A 20,982-nucleotide genomic window follows, 5' to 3' on the forward strand; every position below is an offset into this window, starting at 1 on the left:
GCATAAGCTGAAAAACAGTGTTTCAATCTGTTTCTGAAAGTCTTTTTCTTCCATTTGAGGAAATCAATATTTTAATAGGAAAAAAAAATAATCCTGACAATATTATAAATAGAAATGAATGCAACCACTTTGAGGCTGACCATCCTTTGTTTTCCCTTTGTTGAGCAGCACAAGCGACAGGTGGCAGCACCTTCTCATCAGTAAGAGCAGAACTCCACTGTTACATTTGCTGCTGCTCAGTTTGAAGCAAATTAATATCTAGTTATTCCCAAAGCCATTATGTCTAGAAATGAGAAACCTAGCTCAAATGGACTTGGTGAATATTCAATGAGGCCAGATGTTACCTTGCATTATTGAGGTGAACCAGAACTTATTGTAACTTTTCCATCATTGTTGCTTGCTGTTCCTTTGCAGGGCACAAATGGAAAGCTTTGCTTTCAAAGCAGTCATGAGCTTTACAGGGAAATGATAGTCTTTGTCATCCTTGATTGTAAAACTAATGCGCAAGGTTTAGAAATAACCTCAAGTTAAATAGCAGTGTTGTACTTATAAGTTAGTAATTTGAAGTTTTTGTCTATCAGTTAAAAGCATTTACAGAATGGTAGGTATTACAAAGTCTTCAACCCAGAGCATTAGAGTTTGTCTTTTATTCTAGTCTTTAAATCTTCCATTTATATAAATATATGCACACACACAGATGTGTGTGTGTCTATGACTAGAACACATATATTATGCTTTGCACTGTGTGAAATAATTCAGCACTAAAGTCTGTGGTCTGAGGAATGGGAGACCTGGGGACAAGTCCGTGCTTGCCTTGTTATGGACCCTCTATTCCAGTTCAGGGACACACTCTGAGATATCATCCTGCTCTTATGTGTCTCTCACATCTTCTTTCATGATATTTGTCAAAGGTTTAATTTCTTTGAGCACAAGAGGACTACAAAATTTTTTTCTTGAATTGTCCATATTATTCTTCACTCATTTTTACATACAGTATTTTTCAGACCCATATTTAGGCAGCTCTATAATTCTATTTGTTTTCATTTCCTGCCTGAAGATCAGCAATTTATGTGCTCCCTGACCCCAGTAACTCTGTGTGCCATTAAGACAACCAGTGTTGACATACTGTTGCTTCTGCTTGCACAGAAGCTTCCTGGAAACTGCTGTACCTGTTCTCCAAAAGATGAAACCTTAGATGAGGCACTTGTAGAGTTACATTTCAGACCTCCTCCCTTTTGCTTTAGTTGATCTTTTCTGTAAAGGGGATACATAGAAAATATATGTTTATATGGTTTTCTTCTTTTTTTTTTTTTTTTTTTCTTTCTTTCTTTCTTTCCCCAGCCCTTTTAATCTTCCTAGCTAATGATTCTCTGCTAATGATTCTCTGCATTTCCCATTTTATAGGTGGGCTGGATCCTCTCCATCCTTGATGAGCTACAACTCAGCCCCCCACCTCCTGTGGCTGTCCTTCCGCTTGGCACTGGGAATGACCTTGCCCGCACTCTCAACTGGGGTGGGGTAAGCACTGACTTGGGTAGCCTTATGTGCAGGCTCTCAACTTTGCTGCTCTGGTTTAGTTGTGTAGGGTGGAACTTCATTTGGGCTAAAATAGCAGGCAGGGCTGTGTCCAAGGTCTGTTTCAGTTAGGCAAAATGGTTTGGTTCAATTTCCAGTCTGGAATCTTGAATTTACTAGCAATGCAGTTGTAATAAAAGTGTATATAGATTTATTTGTCTCGTATTTCAGGTCAGGTAATGAAAAGGATATGTAGGCTTCTAATTTAAGCATAGACTAAACTTTAATTTCTCTGTATTTGTCCTTGCCTACACCACTGGAATTATTCCATGCAAGGCAATTAATACACTTTGAGTTCCTCTCCTTGTGGCCTTAATTTGCCTGCCCAAGACTTGTGTACCTCAGCAATAGCTTCTTAAAATACTTGATATTTCAAAATTTAACAATTCTGAGGTGTTCTTAGGAACATTTGGTCTGGTGTTTTAGGCCTGTGTGAAAGGAGGGAGGTCTGCCAGGTGATTGGTGTCTCGCTTTGCTTTCATTATCCATGGCTGAAACTCTGGTAACACTCTGCTGCCAGGGTTACACAGATGAGCCAGTGTCCAAGATCCTGTGCCATGTAGAAGATGGGACCATTGTCCAGCTGGACCGCTGGAATCTCCAGGTTGAGCGTAACCCTGATTTGCCACAGGATGAGCTGGAGGATGGGGCACGTAAGGTTAGAGCCTTCTTTTTCCCAGGTAGACTGTAAGATGCTTAAGAGAATTTTTGGGTTACACAACAAAATGCATGGGTGGGGGCGTTCTAGAACATTTTGATTGTCTAGTTGCATCTCTTCCTTTTTCTCTTTTCGTGTACCAGTGCTTTCAGAGGTGTGTGAAATGTAATGCATACCAGCCATTTATTTCTTGTTTGTAACTCCCAGGCATTGAGCATTTAGCATTTACCTCAAGAACTAAATCCTGGAAAAAAAACCTTAGCATTTAATCAGAAAGGTGTTTTGTTTGTTTGTTTTTCTTGTTTGTTTTGTTTTGTTTTCCTCTGGTTAACCTGGGGTGGCAGGAGAAGCAATCCTGTGATTACCATCCATTCCTAAATTAGACCAAGCTAAAACAGGATGGAAAATTTAATTCCTCAGTATTTTACTAATAGATACCAGCTGTTTCCCACTTTACAGCAAGGTGTAGTGTATTGTACTATTTAACTTCTTTGTGTGTGGGTCTCCATGTAATGTCCATTAATGTACCTTGATAGTTGAAGAATGGGGAAATTTTTGTGTGAGGGGATCATGTTTATAGTAATATGTCATTTGGACTGGGGGCCTTGAAAGCATTACAGTCATAAGAAAAAAAAATATTCAAAAAATTATTCTGTGAAACATTTTCCCCTTCTCAGTTATAATTTCCAGCTTATCTATTGGGTGCTACTCTACCATCTCTACAGCCCTGCTGGGTGTCTATAATGATGAAGAGGCCAGATGTGTGCTTCCCTGCCTCATGCACCCTCAACAGAATTAGTCCTTCTTGCATGCGATTTGCATTGCTCCTGGTTTTATATGAAGCAGGAAGAGCACATCTTGAATTTCATTTGCCATACTGAGCTTGAAGTTCCAGCAATTAGGAAAAGCTTTGTATTGACATGTTAAGTGGAGTGGCTTTATGGGAAATCTCAATGACAACACAAGAAACCATTTAATGTGTCTACAAAGATACATATATGATCATAAAGCACTGTGGATATATGTGTTCTTTGGCCTTTTGCATCTCATCATCTTCCACAAGACATTACTAACCTGCAGAGCAACCTTCTGCATACATTTCCATGATATGTTCCACTTTCTTCTTCATAAGTTTTCATGAGATGCCAGGTTTGAAGTAGTGAATTCCTGATGTGTCATGGAATGTTTCATTCATGTTATTTTTGTGTCTTTTTATTATCTAATTACAGCTTCCTCTCAGTGTCTTCAATAATTACTTCAGCCTTGGATTTGATGCACATGTTACACTGGAGTTCCATGAATCTAGAGGTAATAGGAACTTTTTATCTCCTTAGCCTTGGTAATGGGCAGTTATTTTTATGAATTACAGATGGGGTTGGATTTAACATCTTGTTCTTACAATTCAGAAAGAAAGCTAGAACATAAAATCCCAAGATACATACAAGTAGGAAGTGATGGTATCATGAGTTCCTAAGGGATTTCATGATTTAAAAATGAGAAAAGTATAAAGAAAACTGGCATTAACTGAAAGAAAAGGGATAAAAAGGAAGCAGAAGCTTTTCAAAGTTTTTGATCTTCTAAGGGATATACCAAGTACAGGTATAATGGAAGTTTATGCTGCTACAAAAACATCAGAATAAGAGCAGAAAGAAAAACAAATGTGAGTCAGATGCAAGTGTGGAGTTGGAATAAGGAGAAAAGCTGCAAGACTGTCCAAGTATCAGGATAACAGGAGGATAATTGTGCTGTCAAACTGTATAGTAGCTACCTATGGATGGGTGTAGCATAATGTCTTTGGAATTGGTACATATCCAGAGTGTGTCTATGCAAGTGAAATGTTTTAATGTTCACAAAACTGCCAGAAATTTGAGCTGTTGTAGCATCTTGTTTATCCTCATGGTGATGGTAGTTATTCTACCCCATATGGTTCCAAATGTGGCTTAGCAGGTGGGCTTTGGACTTATGTGCATTCTTCATGTCACATAAACAAACTTTGTTTCAGTTGTATGTGTTCAGCTTTTGGTCATTTCAGCTTCATATGCAGGTATTTTTTCTGAATTGCAGCCTCCTTTATCTTCACTTTCATACTATCAGAATGTTATTACAAGATGAAAAGGTAGCACTCTAATGCCATACTAAATAAAGAGCAGGACACATGATGGAATGAACTAATGCATATTTTATAATGTTTAAGACTGCTTCAAGCTTTAGGAATAATAATGAGAGGCCACAAAAGGGCATAGGAATGAAATGATGACAGCTGTATGCATTTTTTTATGAATGCATATCATTATGCAATGCTAATATGACTGTGAATATACTGTATAGATGAAATGCATGGCTACTTTCTCACTTAATGGAGGCATTACTTAATAATGAAGTTATAGAGCCCTATAAAGAATGGATGTTATTCTAGATATGCCAGTGTTTAAAAAATTTACATGGGTAAAAAAAATACTTGGCAGAGCAAGCTATGTGTCTGTGAGTGTGTTTGTGTGGCCAGGACAGCTTTTCACAGCATGTCTGCTCTTACAAGTCATTACTGCTGATGTCTTCCTTACCATATCAAATGCTAAAATATACAAAATGATTTAGCTGTATTTTAGGAAAGAAAAGCTTATAGCCTTGGACGTGTCACTGGTGTATGGGTTTTATGGTTTTTCATGTGAATTTGGGGTTGTTCATCCTGTAGAAGAGAAGGCTCTGGGGAGACCTTATTGCAGCCTTTCAGTACTTAAAGTGAGCTTGTAAAATCGATGGGGACAGACTTTTTAGCATGGCCTGTTACAATAAGGTAAGGGGTAATAATTTTAAACTAAAAGAGGGTAGATTTAAACTAGATATAAGGAAGAAATTTTTTACAGTGAAGGTGGTGAAACAGTGGTACTGGTTGCCCAGAGAGGTGGTAGATGCCCCATCCCTGGAGACATTCAAGGCCAGGCTGGACTGGGCTCTGAGCAACCTGATCTAGTTGAAGATGACCCTTCTCATTGCAGGGGGCTTGGACCAGATGACCTTTGAAGGTCCCTTCCAACCCAAACCATTCTATGAATCTATGAATTAAGCAGTGCAAGACAGATTCCAATCTCATTTACAATTGATAACAATCCAGAGAAACTCTTAGAAGAACTTTAGCAAAACTTAAAGCACTTCTGTGAATGTTGGACTTGGTCCATTAAGATAAGTGGTTCTGTGCTGTTGCTTATGTGGAGCTATTATAATTATGTGTGGTATTAAAACAAAATAATACTGTGCCCATCCACTGTCCACCCTCATCCCCCTGCCAAACCAGAATACATCAGATAGTTTTGAACTCTCAGCCTATCAGGGCACTGTGTGCAATAGAGATTGGTCAACTGTTTTGATTTCAGTATCTCAGAGGAAACTACATATATGTGGCCTTTTCCATGGAAACCTCTACACTGCTTTTATGACTAATCAGATTGAGCCTTGAGGGTTGGCTCTAAGCCTTAGCAGATTTAGCTCTGCTTCTTCAGGAAGTGTTCTGGTTAGTGACTCTTTCCAGCATCAGTTTCCTCCTTTGTTTTCCTTATGTTTGACATGCTGTTTGCTCCCTCAGCTCTCCAGGACTGTTCATTTACAGGACACATCCCCTTCACTCATGCACACATACGTGCACACGCACGAATACACAGTAACACTTAAATTTTCCTACCTTCTTGATGGCTTGAGAAGGGTGAGGATGGAGTGAGCCTTGGATATGCAGTCAGTGATTTACTTCTACAGTCAAAAATGAACTTTAGGCTTTATTCTACATTGCATTCCTCCCTCTCTAACTGTGCTCATCTGCTATGTCAGAGGTAGGAGCTGTTAAGTATGTTGAAGGTCACTGATCTCAGGATGGCACTCTCTGATTAGCCAGTTGCAAACTGGAGCTTTTGTTCCAGTCAGTATTTGTCATAAGAACCAGTGCCCTGGTGTCTGCTGCCTGAAGCCATCAGGGATAATCACATCAGAGAACATGCAGCATGGGCACTGAGCCTTCAGGAGCCTCCCAATTCTTAGCATGGGATCTTGAGACTTTCTGTTAAGAGTTGCAAGCTCAGTGAGATGAGAATTACTTATGCAGTTAAATTAATTGTTTTAAGAAGAAGTGGCACTGACTGTATGCAAGGCTCACCTGCAACACAACAAGTGAATGATAACAGTAGCTGGACAAACAGTTAAACGAGAAACAAAAAGTATCTTGTTCTTACAAAGACAGAGCTTTATATTATGAGATGTAGTGACTTCAAAGAGAACTAGAAATGTTTTTTTTTTTCAAGTAGTCATTTGAGAAGAAGTAATTTTGGTAGCGTTTACACCAGTGTGATGCTTTAGCTAGAAGAACTATCTGGATACTTGGGTGTTTTCACTAGAGAATTACTGAGGAAGGAGAGGTGGTTGGTTCTACCACTACACACAGTGCCAGAAGGGCTGTTTCTGAAATCTCTGGTTGCTGCAGGCTAGGAAAGCAGTTAGAGAATGACCTGTATTCTGGGAAGCATGCCTTAAATGGCGCTCCATTTAGCTTATCAGAACGAAAGTTAAAAGGCGATTTAATCGCTGTCTACAAGTATTTACTCAAGGACAAGATATCTGATATTTGGGGGCTCCTTAATCTGATGGAGAAGTATAATAAGATTTAGCCATTGGCAGTTGAAGTCTGAAAAGTTCAAGACAGAAAAAAAGAAACACATTTATTTTAACAGTGAGAATAATTAACCATTACTACTAGACTGTTAAAAATCTGTCACTTAGAGTATCATCAAAATGAAACAGCTCTCTAAATAGGTTTTAGAGTAACCACTTTTTTTTTTTTGGGTAGAGATGTCTATTTCTCAGTACTTCTTTGTAACACATCGGAATTTAAATGTCTGCTTCATCTTGTAATTTACTAATGCTTTAACCCTGCTTTAAAGCATGGGTTAGTGTTTCATGGATTTCTAATAATTCTTAGAGGTCTGTTCTGTGTTGGTAGAAGTCCCACAAATGGCACTGAGGGATCATAAGATGAATAGTCTGAGAGGTGTTAAATTAACTGATTGTACTCTTGTTACCTCTTTGCTCATGTTTCCATCTATTTTCACTCTACAGGGAAGGGGAAGAATTCAGTATCAATGTTTGAAATCTGATGGCAGATGATGGCACAGATGGGGGACTCACACAGGAAAACTATATTTATGTTAATATTTTCACTGAGTGATATGAGCTAAAAGCACTATAGTGCTATCAGGAAATGTGAAGGTACAATGGAATCTACATGTTTTCTTAGCGTGTTTATATTTTTCCTTTTTATCCTTTCACAGAAGCAAATCCAGAGAAATTCAACAGCCGGTTTAGAAACAAAATGTTTTATGCAGGGGTGAGTTGTGATTCATGTTACAGAATCATGCTAACTTAATTGGGTTAGTGTTTTCTTAAGTACTTTCACCCTCATTTTCTCACATCAGGAGCTCATGCCAGTTCATTTTGACTCTTGCAATTTAAAGTGCACATGAACTCTTTCTGGCAATGCCACACATGTCTGGAAAGTGCCTGAAGCGCTGTTGTTTTACAGTGCTTAGCAGGTGAGAGAAATGCTGCTCCTTTAGACACAGTACTGGTCATGTCTTTTTCTCCTGCTTCTGGCTCATGAGCTTCTCGGCAAACTGTTCTGCTTCCTTCGGAATTTGGGAAGCACATTGATATTGACTTTCCAAGAGAAATTCCCTGAGTCTTAGCCTGTATCTTTGTAGCTTTGAGGAGTAGTCTTGGATGTAGGATCATGGGGAGTGGAGGGCAGAGATCAGCTATTTGGAGTGACTTATTTTCATATGTGAATGTAGAAATAAAATTACCCACTTCTGCATTAGGAGGTACATGGACAATGCTTTATTGTAAAATGCGGTTATTAAGAGAGAAACACTAATTAGATAATGCATGACATATAATGTCTTTCTGAAGGATGACTCCCCCCAAAAAACAAAAAGAAAAACAATCGTGTCTTCAGAGAGCAAGAAAGAATAGGTTTGACAAAAGAATGGCATTTTGGTAATTAGCTGTGTGGTGGGATAAGAAATGGGGAAAGAAAAGAGTGGAAGCACTGATGACAATTCCTGCACTATTTTCTGTTGCAGGCAGCCTTTACAGACTTTTTGCAAAGAAGCTCAAGAGATTTATCCAAGCACGTTAAGGTTGTGGTAAGTATAAGAAAATGTGTCATAGTATTGCGGGAGGAGAGGGGAATGGAGAGAGAGTGAGGTGAGAGTTTAATGGATCTGTTACTTTTCAGTTTTGAGCATGACATTTGCAGCACATTCCAAGGAAAGTCTTGGGAAAGTTGTTACAAAGCAGCAACACTTCTCTTGTCTGTGGCTCCATTCAGCAATTTCTCTGTGCTCTGTCACTTTGGCTTTGTAGTGTGATGGTACAGACCTGACTCCAAAGATCCAGGAGCTGAAGTTCCAGTGTATAGTGTTTTTAAACATACCCAGGTAAGCTCAAGACATATGCTTGCAGTTATAAAAGAAAAAAAAAAAAAATAATAACTTTTTAAAAAGATACCTACAAGTTGTCCTAGACTGGGTGAATGTGCAGGAAGTGTGTTGCCACTGTGCTGCCTCCTGAGAGCTGGGATGAGAGTTCAAGGTGTGGTGAAACCATTCTTTAAAAAGTTGAATATCCTGATACAGAGATAGCAGAAATGATTATCAAACACGCTTTCAGAAGTTGTGCACCTAACCTGCAAAAAATATAGTGAAGACACAGATGCCTGGTCTTTACTTAGTTAAGAAGTAGAGTGTGAAAGAAGGAGCACAAAAATGGGGGAGAATGGGGGTTGGGGGAAGGATCAATATTTTTCTGGTAAAGGAACAGCAAACAGTTTAAAGAAATGCAGTTTTTTCACATGGTAGGAGGTATCCCAAGTAGGAATATAGCTATATTCTTAAAAATTGTCTATCTCCTGCTCTCTAGAGCAGTAGTCTCCAAACATTTTTGATTGTGTGTCCCTATCATTAAAAAAAAATTTGAGCACCACTCCAACATATGTATATTTATAAATTATATAAATTTGCTACTATACTAATGTATTGCATACATTGTAAAGCATACAGAAAAATACAAATAAAGAAAGGATGTAATAAAGATGAAACAAAAACTATTTAAATGTGTTTTTTTTTAAAATTTACTTATTAAAAGTACAAACCATATTTTCGTCAAATACCCTGTCTTATCAGTTGTGGATTTTCCGTGGATACTGACTGTGGTGCATACAACCCACTTTGGAGACCACGGCTCTAGACAGCCTACCACTTTGTTCCACTTGCAGTCCCAAGCACTTGATCTTTCGAGTCCTGCACTGCCCTCACTGCAGGCTTCTACTTGGTGTCACCTCCCCAAAGCTACTCCCTTCTAACATTCTTAGTTCACTTTTACATCCATTCTTTAATGGTAGGAGAAATGCTACAGCTGCATTTGTTCTTGGTTCTTATTTCTCCCTGCCTCCTAAAGCTATGAAGTGTTTTGCATTCCTTATGCTGTTAGACCTTCTGAGCCAGTAGGGAGACAGGAAATGGAGCTCCAAGGCTGGAGTTGCTGCTGCAGTCCCATGTCTGCCTAGCAGAGGGCCTAAGCAACTGTCTGGCTCAACTGCTTGTCTACAGAAAGCCAAGCAAGTAGGGAGAACAAAGTGCTGCTGCTCTTTTACCTGTTTCCTGGTGTTTCCCCATTTTCCTATCAGAAAGGAACCTGATAAAGGTCATGATGGATACCTTTCTGGATGGTGAACCAGCCTGGAAACAAGAGAAAGGTTTTTCCTTTCTGTCCGGTCCTTACCAGCATAACTTTTAATTATTCTTGAACTGAATCCTGGAATGGATATTTGGATACTTCTGGAGGACAGCAGAAGAGGCTAATAGTCAGGCTACTAGTCGGGACCCATCAGGGTCTCAAAGTTTACTTTCCAAACCTCTTTCTGCAGGTATTGCGCTGGCACAATGCCCTGGGGAAACCCTGGAGACCACAGAGACTTTGAGCCTCAACGCCATGATGATGGCTACATTGAAGTTATTGGGTTCACCATGGCCTCACTGGTGAGTATATTGCAGGTGTGACCCTTCCCGCAGGTGCTACCAGACTTGTTGAATTCCATGGGCAGTGTTACAGAGTATAAAGTTGTCCTCATTACTTAAGAACCACCATGATTCCACATATTCAGTGAGCCAAGGCCAAAACATTAGGTTTTAAATAAGGGGGACAAATTGTAGTTTTCTAATAAAATGAGTGTTATTTAATAAAAAAAAATGTACTCTTTGCAAAATACGGTTAGTTTGCATGTATAGAACTCCCAAGTTAAATGGCAAGATTGCTACAGTAAAAACAGCATGCATGCATGTTTTTATTGTGGGAATGTTCTGTGGTCAAATAATTACTGCTGTTTTTTTCAGCTTTTATATATTTTGATCTATGGCTTTTATACATTTAAATCTTGTTTGTTCGTTTGTTTTTTAAAAACAGGTTACTGGAAACAAATGTTATCTGAAATTATATGCCCATACAATTTCCATATGCCCACTAAAAACGTCGGGAAAATTTAGTAATAGCTGTGCAATATTTCCAGCACAAATTTTGTCTTCATTTTTGCTCTGTTAGGGAAAGAAAATTCAACCAACAACATTAATTTAGCAGTGTATGTTTTGTCAGTGCTGTCCTTAAAGTGAACAAAACCTGAGCTACTATAAAAGCAATCTCACTGTAAATACCACAGTGTCCTACTATCACAGTGGTTAAACATGGTGACAGTCTCTTCAAAAGATGATTAAATACAGTCAGAGAGCTGACAGTTATTCCTCATGTTAGTGTTGATCTACCTAAGGTACAACAGCTTGAATTTACTGGGGCCAACAGAAGGCACATACCAGGGCTTCCTGGCAGGTTTGTTTAGTTCATGCTTAAGTCCATACTCTTAGGCCTTTGCTGCTGCTATGTCTTGTGTGGACTAGGTTAAAGCTAACATGGATAAGCCTGTTTTCACTCAACTCACACAATTACTTGTTGTGTGACCTGCCCTCAGTGCATATCACATTCAACGAATACCCATGATAACCGTGTTTGCTTTCTTAAAGAGAAATTCAGACAAATATAATCTTCAAAGTAAGCAAAACTAAAGGGTGTCTTGATCAACAATCATTTCTTTAGAAGTCTGGGTTAATAGTTCTTTTTTGATCTCTCTCTCTCTCTTTTCTTTTTTCTCCTGATGGATCTAGTGAATTAGGGAAATAATGTACAAGTAAGCAGAATTCTGTTTGTCAGTCTAGTAGATGTTGTGGAATGAACATTTGTTACTTCACCCCTGAAGATATTAGGGTATGTTTCTGAAAACCCTGTCAAAAATCTATTTAGCATGTACCAACTGGCAATTTTCAGCTGGAATCTTTTGCCACTGGTCTGTTTCTAGCCACTTGCAGTAGCTAGAGTGATCTCAAATCTACTAACAATTTTGGCAGGGACTGAATTGAAGTGGTAGGGCCCTCTGAGCTGCTGTTTCTCTTTAAAGGAGGCCTAGTTCAAAACTGGGAGTCTACAAGTCTGGATTGGGTGTCACACTGAGTAACCATTGTAATCCTAGATTGTATAGATATATGATATAATCCTAACTTGCTCTATGTCTCCCAGATGTGCTTGGTCATACCCAAGAAGGTCTGTGAAAGCAAGGAAGAGAAGTACTTTACAAGAAGTGTTATTATTAATATTATTGATCCATAATGTTGTTGATCCATAACATTAAGTGAACACAGCAGGATATTAAGGTCTTGAGTTGCGTTTACATTGCTTTCTGTTAGTAGTGTATTAGTATAGAATTTTTTTCTGCATCTGATAGATAAGGGTTAGTAGTCATACTACAATTAAAAAAAAAAAAAAAAAAAACAAACAAAAAAAAACCCAAACAAACAACAACAAACCACATTTCCTCCAAAAAACATCTGATTAGAACTTGAAGGATTTGCTCATTGCCCTCCTTGTTTCATTTCTTTGAAATGAACTCTTGAACATGATATTTAATTGTTTTTAACAAGGTCCTTCCACTTGCTCTTTTCATTCTGTCTAGTCTCAAGATTGAGTTGCTGTGTAAACTTTCATGATAAGGATTTTGGATTTATCTGGTTCACATTAAGGACTGTATTCTCTTCAGGAAGTGGAAATAATTTTTCTGTCTCGCAGATGTACCCAATTAGAGTTTTGCTAAAAGCAAATAATCAGTAGCATTACTGCTGGTGTAAAACCAAACCAAACTGAAAATTGAAAGAATAAACACAGGTATTCATTTCTGCATGCACATACGTATGTATACACATTTGTATGTGTGTAGTATGCTTGACATATACCAAGGTAATGAGATGTGCAGTACATATGGTTAGATATCTGGTTGTTGCCCACCACTTTTCCTTGTGAAATTTTAAGTCCTGCTTTGCAATTTTGAAGTGAAAATACATTCACTGTGACTCTTCAGAATGCCTTACACATGGCATACTGTGTAATGGTTACTGTCAGCAATACTGCATTTTGAATTTAACTGCCTTAACTATCTGTTCTGAGGTGTGGTGGTGGTGGTTTTTTTTCCTCCTCTCCAGGCTGCTCTGCAGGTTGGTGGTCATGGAGAAAGGTTGCATCAGTGCCGTGAGGTGACACTTTTAACATACAAGTCTATTCCCATGCAAGTGGATGGTGAACCATGTCGATTGGCTCCTTCACTCATTCGAATCTCCTTAAGGAATCAAGCCAACATGGTGCAGAAGAGCAAGAGGAGAACGTCCATGCCTTTGTTGAATGAGTGAGTTGGATATGTTGCATGTCCTAGTGGCGGGAGGCCTGTTTGGGACAGCATATTCAGTCACAGGTTTTGCATGTACTGGACTTGCAGCTCATTTACAAAAAAAAAAATAAAATCCCACCTTCTGAACTCCCTCTTCACTGTATTGTAAATGCTTACCTGATTTTCCTTTTATTCTTTTATCTTCTGGGTTACCTTTTGTCTTGCTTTTAGAAAGGTGTTGTATCTTTCAGTTATTTATTTTGAGAGGTTTGTGCAGGCTCAGCGGTGTGCCTCTTGGCTTCTGACAGTTCTGCATATGTGTGCGGTTTGCCTTTGGACTTCTTTTGATTAATTTTCTTTATTGATCTGCTTTTTAAGCTTCATTGGAGATTCTGTAACAAATTGCCATAATCAAGAATTACTCAGGACATCTTGTAGTCTCTGTTGTGGGAGCATGCTGCCTGGGACTGTTTATGGAGAAGGACCTGAGGTTCAGAAAGGGCTGTTTTCACTTTGTGGGGAATCCTGCTCCAATATGGAAACCCCAATGAGAAATGAGTAATCTAAAGATAAACAGAGAAAAGCTAGGATAACTGGAAAACAGAAACATGTGAAGAAGACAAGACAGGACTAACATTCCTTTCTGTAATTAAACCTTTTTTGTGACTGCTGTGGAGATATGGTAACACCAAAAAAAATTTCAAATTTTTACCTGTGAAAGTGCGTAATAAAATTATTTAGGTTATTTTGTAGAGCCTTACTATTATGCTTCTCAAATAGAAGGCCTCCTTTGTTGCTAAAATGAGTGACGTAGTAAGTGCCTGTTCTGTTTTTCATCAAGTGATCTTAAAGGAAGCAAAACAGTCTGCCCCTTTTACAAAGGTACTGAGCTAAAGTTATCAAAGATGCACATTTCACTCATCTATGCACTGTGAATTTCACAGTGGGGTGGGGATTTTGCTATTGTAGCTGTAATGGTGAAGGAAGGTTTATGAAGAGATGTAATATTTTTCATTAGGTTAGCTCATTTAACTGGAAAAAACAGACAAGGTCTCAGGTACACTTCTCATCAGGTATCTTAAAGATTGTCTGTGTCTTTCAACTGTATTATCTAGTGGAAGATATTGCTTCACTTCAAACCTTGACTCCAGCCCTTTAGAGCTTCTTGTAATCCACTGGTTGACAATCTCTCCACATAATCAAAGCCTCCATGGTTACTTCAACATCTTCCTGTTCAATCTAGCACTGTGTTCTCTTACTGAAGTTAATGCTTTAAGTTTCAGTAGAAGCCTATATCTGTAATGTGCAGTCCCAATTTGCTTGGAAAATACATAAGACAGACTCTTCTTTCTTGAGTGGTGAAGATTAGCGGACACTTGCCTGTGGGCAGCAATGCCAAACTTCATCCAACCACAACTCAGTCATTTGTGAAAGCTAGAATAAAGCTGAGACCAATCCTATGGCATCTGTTTCTACACTGATGGAGCCTAACGTGAATGTAACACAAAAATTCCTGATATTTCAACCTGATAATTAGCATGGTTAGGCTTGGATTTTGAGATCTGAATTTAAACTGTGGTAGAGGAATATAGATTCATAACATACGCCACTTGTCAAGATGATGTTGTTTGTGGTTTAGCTTGATTTCAATGTGCTATAGTAGACTACATTGTTGTCAGTACTTTGATTTGGCTGAGATATTTGCCTGCAGACCTATGTCTTGGGAAAATACAAATTAAACTGAGACTCTAGTCTCAGCCTCATATATCAGAAATGGTATGTGTATACATTTAAAATTATATCTATACCTAGATATCTGTGTGTGTATGTACTTTGGTCTTAAGTGTTGAAGAGAATGAGAGAGAGGAGTTGAATCTGCGGGCATGATAAAAAGTAAATGACATGGTAAAGGTTAAACTTTATGAAGTTTTGGAAGAAGTTCATTCAATATGGTGCTGATGTGCAGTATTTCAGAACACAGAAAAATTGCAATTAAATATCAAGTTTAAAAATGTAGATAAACAAATCTGGAATATATCTCCCTGTTCCATTGAAATCTCCCAGAAAGCCTTATATGTGGTTGAATGCAATAGGATTGCGTTACCTTGTTCTTTTGTGACTGTCATTGGAATGCTAGATGTGTGAGATAAGTGAGTCTTGACTTAGCCCACTAATTGTTATACAGTGATTCTTGAGCTCCTTGCCAGGAAAGGGATTAAAAAATTATCTTGTCTGCTTTGGTATTATTGCTAGATAAGGAGAGCAGTAGGAACAGTCTTTGGAGTTTTAGCTAGTGCAGTGTCATAAGTAGGAAAAAAATTTAACTTGAGGAAGGCTTACACTGTGTTTTTCTTACTCTGTTCTCCTTTCTTGTGGAGGTTTTAAGGAGAGGGGGTTTAGAGAGGACAGTGAGTTTGTTTGTTTTGTGGATGCGCTTGAGTTTCCAGGGAATACTATTTTAAAATTGAAGAGCCCATATGTAATGTAGCTAAGTGAGAAGAACAGATATTTCATGCAGGAGGGCTTTAGAAACATGATTATTTTCTGACTGCAAAAGTTGCCCATCTTCCTGATTCCGATTGTTCTCCTTCAAAACCTATAGATGCTCTGAGAGGACACTTGCATATGAGAAAGGGGGCTCAGACCTTCTTTGACCTGGTTTTCCTTCCATTTTCCTGCTATTGTGCTTTCAACACCTCCTAATTACATGGAGACAGCCTCATGTTTCTATACAGAACTTCAAAGTAGAGGCTCCAATATGCTGAGGATCCTTGTTTTATCTGTAATTAAATAATTTGCCTTTTTAAAGGTATGGGGAATATTCAGCAGCACTTTTGACAGTATAAAAGGTCTTAATATTTTCTAGTCTTTAAAAAAAATGGTGGCGAGTTAAGGAACAAAAATCTAGTGTTTCTGTGGGATTACTTGAACTGAAGAAGCCTCCCTTTGATAGCAACAACATGAAAAGCTTCATTGAAGCTATTGGGTAACAAGTAAATATAATGTGCTGCATTTTGTCATAGCTGGGCAAATTACTGGAAATTAATATTTTATTCAGTTATTTCATCTTTTCTGAATGACCTAAAAATAGATTTCTCAGTATATACTAATTGTCCCAAATTATTAATGGGCTAGTTGCTGCAACTAGTGATCTGTCTTCTTACTGTTCATCAAGCATTCTTTTTTTTTTTTTAATATTTCCTTTGGGAAAATTAAGCTATTTTGATATGACACACAGATTATGTAAGTACTCCTGAGTTGGTGAAGATGACCTGTTCATGGTGTGTACTCTTCTAATAACTTTAAAATTTTGGATTGAAGCATAGTGGAGCAAAGTCATTACTTGGTGAATACAGTTAGAGTGCTTCTTCTAATTTATTTTTATTGGAGGCTGTCCAAATGAAAAAGGCAGGCATAATCTCTTCCTCATCCTACGATGCATTACTCTACAATGGAGATAAGTAACAATGCAATAAGTATTTCTGGCAATAAGCCAGAATCAACTTTTTAGGTACAAGGAATAAACAGTATAAGGTGATGCTATTCATACTTGTTCAGGATTGAAACAAGGCAGATAGTGAGGTTGTGGAGGGAAAAATGTGGGTTTATTTTCTTTTCATATGTCTTTTCTGTTTGTACCAGCAAAAGGAAAATTTTGCTACTGCCAGATCAGCAAACTGTTTTTCTGCAAAAAAGTGAATGATGTTCTTATTCTCCTTCACCAAAAAGACTTGCTGGCTAAGTTCTCATTCTTCTTTGTTATTGATCATGGTAACATGTGAAAGAGACAACATATAACTTAGTTTTCTGTGATTGAGCTAAGAATGTGGTTCTTATGAGCTATAAGCAAAATGTATGTTGAACAAGAAGAAAAGCTGTGGTTCAATTTTCCATGAGTTATTTTTTCATTAGAAACTACAGTTTAGTGTGCTGCTCAGTAAGTTTCAGTTAATGATCATTTTAAGAACCTCAAAAGATGGTATTTTGCTTTCACTGGCTTTTAGTTTGGGTTAAGGAAGAATGTCCTGCATAATGGCAGAGAAAGCAGAGGGAACAGCTCATAGAAAAAAATACATTCCATACAATTGAGAGAAATAAGGGGGTCATTTGAGTATAAATACCAAGAGAGTCAGTCTTGAGAGTTGCTATATATAAAATGCATGTTTCCCTAAGGTACATGAAAGAAGAATGGAGACAGCAATTTGTCATTGCGGATACAAAATCTCCAGTAAGGGTATTTTTTTTTTTTTTCCACATTAACTGAAGTTGGACAACCTTTGGAGACAATTCCATCCATTCAGATCTTGGCTTGGATGTTTCTTTGTGTTTCTGGACCTGCTTCCAAAGTCTGCTGCCTTGAAATTTGTCAGTGCCTGTGGAACAAATCCTGGGGCTCCTCGTCTTCCTTGTATAGCCATGTGCCTAGCTTGCCATTGGACCTCCTCGCTCACATCTTTAGAAAGCTCCATTGTGCCATGTAGCAGTGAATTTTCTCCATTTGCATGTTTTCTGTTGCTCTTGGCTTCCTTGTGTGAACTTGGAGCTCTGCATGTCTCTTCATTCAACTTTTATGTGACACATTCCTTTTGTTTCTGTTTAAATGTTGTATGTCTTTCTCTCTTCCACTCTTTCCTCTCTCTCTCCTGTCTTTTTCCTTGTCTGTCCACACTGTGTGCTGTCTTTCTCCTGGTCACTCATTTCCTGCTGTCTATAGTATCCATAAAGTGCAGTCTGCTGACCTGAGAAGAGTCTCAGCTCCCCCCGATTCCTTCACTGTGTGAGTACCTGGCTTTTTTATACTTTCAAAGTTCCATAGTTCTTTGCTGTTACCCTGTGTGTCATTCAACCAGGAGACAGGGCAGTAAAATCCAGTGAGGAATGGGAAATGGCAGCTCAGGTGACAGCATGACAGGCACAAGGCAGTGGTCTTGGCAGCTAGGGCACAGTTCCACAGTACCTGAGTAAGGTGAGCAGGGCATGTCTGGTGATGGTGAACAGGTTCAGCCAAAAGTCCAGCTTGCAAGACAAAACCATAGCAACAGGCAGGTCAGAAGTTACGTGCCAGGCTATATCCCTTGAAGCAGCTGAGAGCTCTCTATACTTGTTTCTTTTTTTTATGAAAAACATACTGTGAACAAACTCAGCCATAAGCTGTATCTCCAGATAGAGGTGATCAAAACAGGAAACTAGTCCCCCAGAGGTGTGGCTTGATATTGGCTGCAGCTGCATTGAAGATGGAGACACCCCCTCCACCTTGGCAATACCTTAATTGTCAGCAACTCCACTGTACTAAGTTGCTAGAGAGTAGCTAAATTATTCAAGAGTCTAATGTATTTTTTAAGATGTGGTGAACTGGCACTTAAAAACACTTGTACCATCGTATGCTGGTATCTTCTAATTCATCTTTTTTATGGAAACGTGCCATATTATGAAAACCTGTGTGTGTCCACAATTTAAAAAAAGCACAACAAACAACAAAAATACCCCAAACAAACAAACAAACCAAAAATCCAAAACCACCAAAACACTAACCTACCCCAAAACCACCCTAAGCTGGACTGGTGCTTGAGTTCCCCCAGAAACCAAACGAAAAACCAAAACACAGCTTAATATCTTATGTCAACTCCAGCAGTGTAGCTTGTCTTCAGAAATGCTTTTTTACTTTTCAATCAAAAAAAGCCATGTTTTACTTTTTGTTGACACTCTTTTTTTCTTCTTGCTTTGCCACTCTTCTGAGGGATACCTTTCCCAAGTTCATGACTATCCAATAGATTAATTTGAAATGCATGATGGAAAATAACTACTTTCAAAGCTATAAATCCAAGTATTCAGAACAGAAACTTGATTCAAAGAATGATTCTTATTCTATCATAGGAAAAAGTCAATGGTATAACTAAAAGAAAACCTATCAACACTTTTCTGTTCTAAAGACTGAGCATGTGCAACAGATGGTCCAACAAAACAAGAGTTATTTGGGAAAGTTGATTGAATAAATTTAAAAGCAAATTTCAGCTTTTCAGAAAAGGACATGGGCATCCTGGTGATCACTCAGTTGACCATGAGCCAGTAATGTGCACTTGTGACAAAGAAGGCTCATGGTATCCTGGTCTGCATTCCTCCTGTGATGAAAGGCTGAGACAGCTGAGTTTGTTTAGCTGAGCAAAGAGAAGGCTCAGGTGTGATTTCATCAAAGTCTATAGGTATCTCAAGAATGAATCTAAAGAAGCCAATCTCTTTTTGGTGCTGCCCAGTGACAGGAGAAGAGGCAATGGACACAAACTGAAAGACAGAAGGTTCTTCCTGAACAGCAGGAAAAAAGCTTTTACTGTAAAAATGACCGAGCACTGGCATAGGTTGTCCAGAGAGGCTGTTGTCACGGAGGCACCCCATAGGTTAATTTAAGGGACAACAGGGTCCAAAACAACTTTTATTAGACAGGCGAGGAACAGGGTTTTAGCACTCCAAAGTGACTTAAATAAAGGTTCAGATATCAGTTGAGGAAAATTATTTAAGGTGCAGCAACTAACACAACAGGCAGTCCACAGTGTGCATGCACTTGGCTTCACTCAAAACAATGCTGGAGCCATCCCCGAGTCCCGGAGAAGTACACACTTGCCTAAACACGGTGTGGGATTATTTTTAAAGAGATACACGTACTCGTAGTGAGTATGGAAAGTGTACACTCGTGATTCCACGAGGGTAAATTTATAATACACTCGCAATCCTGCGAGGGTTAATTTATTTACATGTGCAAGTGTGCACAGAATCCTACACGTGCTTATGTAGAAGCACGGGAGAAAAATACACTTGCGATTGTGCAAGGGGCTCTCGGCGGCCACTCGCGATTGTGCGAGGAAATAATTTATACACGTGCTCCTATTGGGCACGGAAAGTTACGCGTGCAAGTGTGCACGGAAGGAAAATACACTCACGATTGTGCGAGGAAATAATTTAAAGTATGCGTGCAAATGTGCACGGAAAGTTACACGTGCATATGTGCATGGGAGGAAAATACACTCGCGATTGTGCGAGGATTAATTTTACACGCACTCATATGGAGTGCGGAAAGTTATACGTGCATATGTGCACGAAAAGTATAAATATACTCGCAATCCTGCGAGAAGTTTTACTTACACACGTGGCGGCAAGGCAAGCGGAGTCTCCATCCCGGGGAGGGGTCTCGGTGGCAGCATCTTGCTCCTGCTCCGAGAGACCCGTGACAAAGGGCGGAGTCTCGACGAGAATCCCGTTTTTATCTGATCAGATCTGACTGTAGGCACTCTAGAAGCTTCTCTGCACCCCCCACACTGGCTGTGGGTGCCCCTGAAGCCTCCCAAAACATCCCCATGCTGGGCGTGGCTCAGTGTGCCTCGACACTCCCTTCTCCTAATGGCCCTGGCCAGGGTGCTCTGGGGCCAAACAAAAGAAGCTGTTAGCCTCAAGTAGCAGAGAAAGAGGGAGATGTGCCCACTCCTTCCATACTGAAGGAGGGAGGGGGAGAGAGGCGGGGGGGGGAATTGCATTCTGCCACAGCTGTGGAGTCTCCATCCTTGGAGATACTCAAAAGCTGTCTGCACATGGTCCTGGGCAGCCTGGTGCAGGTGGCCATTGCTTGAGCAGATGACCTCCAGAGGTTTCTTCTGACATCAACTATTCTGTGATTCTGTAAAGTTTCAGAAAGCTGCAAATTCCTCCTTCTTATTTTGCAAACAAGGAAAGATTTCAAATTCAGTGTGCGTTATCCCTGGATTGTATTTGCTGTACTTTGCTGAGGAACAGAAAGTAATACAAATAACTTGTCTCACTGATGCAGTATCTAAAAAAGCCTCTAGAAAAAAGTTGAGATAAGCCTTATTGCTTACACAGAACATTAAGTAAGCTGTGGGTGTGGGAGAATGGGTATTGTTTTCAAACTGAGGGATATCCTTTGGAAAATTACCTCCAGGTTTTGATA

At 39.1% G+C, this 20,982-nt stretch overlaps 1 protein-coding gene across 4 annotated transcripts in view; it reads left to right on the top strand.

Annotated features, from left to right (window-relative positions):
* DGKI (diacylglycerol kinase iota) overlaps positions 1–20,982 on the top strand; it is a 221,469-nt gene that overhangs the window by 121,092 nt on the left and 79,395 nt on the right. For all 4 annotated transcript variants that reach the window (XM_065038789.1, XM_065038782.1, XM_065038799.1 and 1 more), the window contains 8 exons: positions 1,405–1,518; positions 2,096–2,233; positions 3,463–3,541; positions 7,543–7,598; positions 8,353–8,415; positions 8,636–8,709; positions 10,197–10,308; positions 12,847–13,046. In XM_065038789.1, coding sequence (XP_064894861.1) covers positions 1,405–1,518; positions 2,096–2,233; positions 3,463–3,541; positions 7,543–7,598; positions 8,353–8,415; positions 8,636–8,709; positions 10,197–10,308; positions 12,847–13,046 — 836 coding nt within the window. The remainder of the gene's footprint in view (positions 1–1,404; positions 1,519–2,095; positions 2,234–3,462; positions 3,542–7,542; positions 7,599–8,352; positions 8,416–8,635; positions 8,710–10,196; positions 10,309–12,846; positions 13,047–20,982) is intronic.

Source organism: Columba livia, chromosome 1 (assembly GCF_036013475.1).
Source record: "Columba livia isolate bColLiv1 breed racing homer chromosome 1, bColLiv1.pat.W.v2, whole genome shotgun sequence".
NCBI lineage: Eukaryota > Metazoa > Chordata > Aves > Columbiformes > Columbidae > Columba > Columba livia.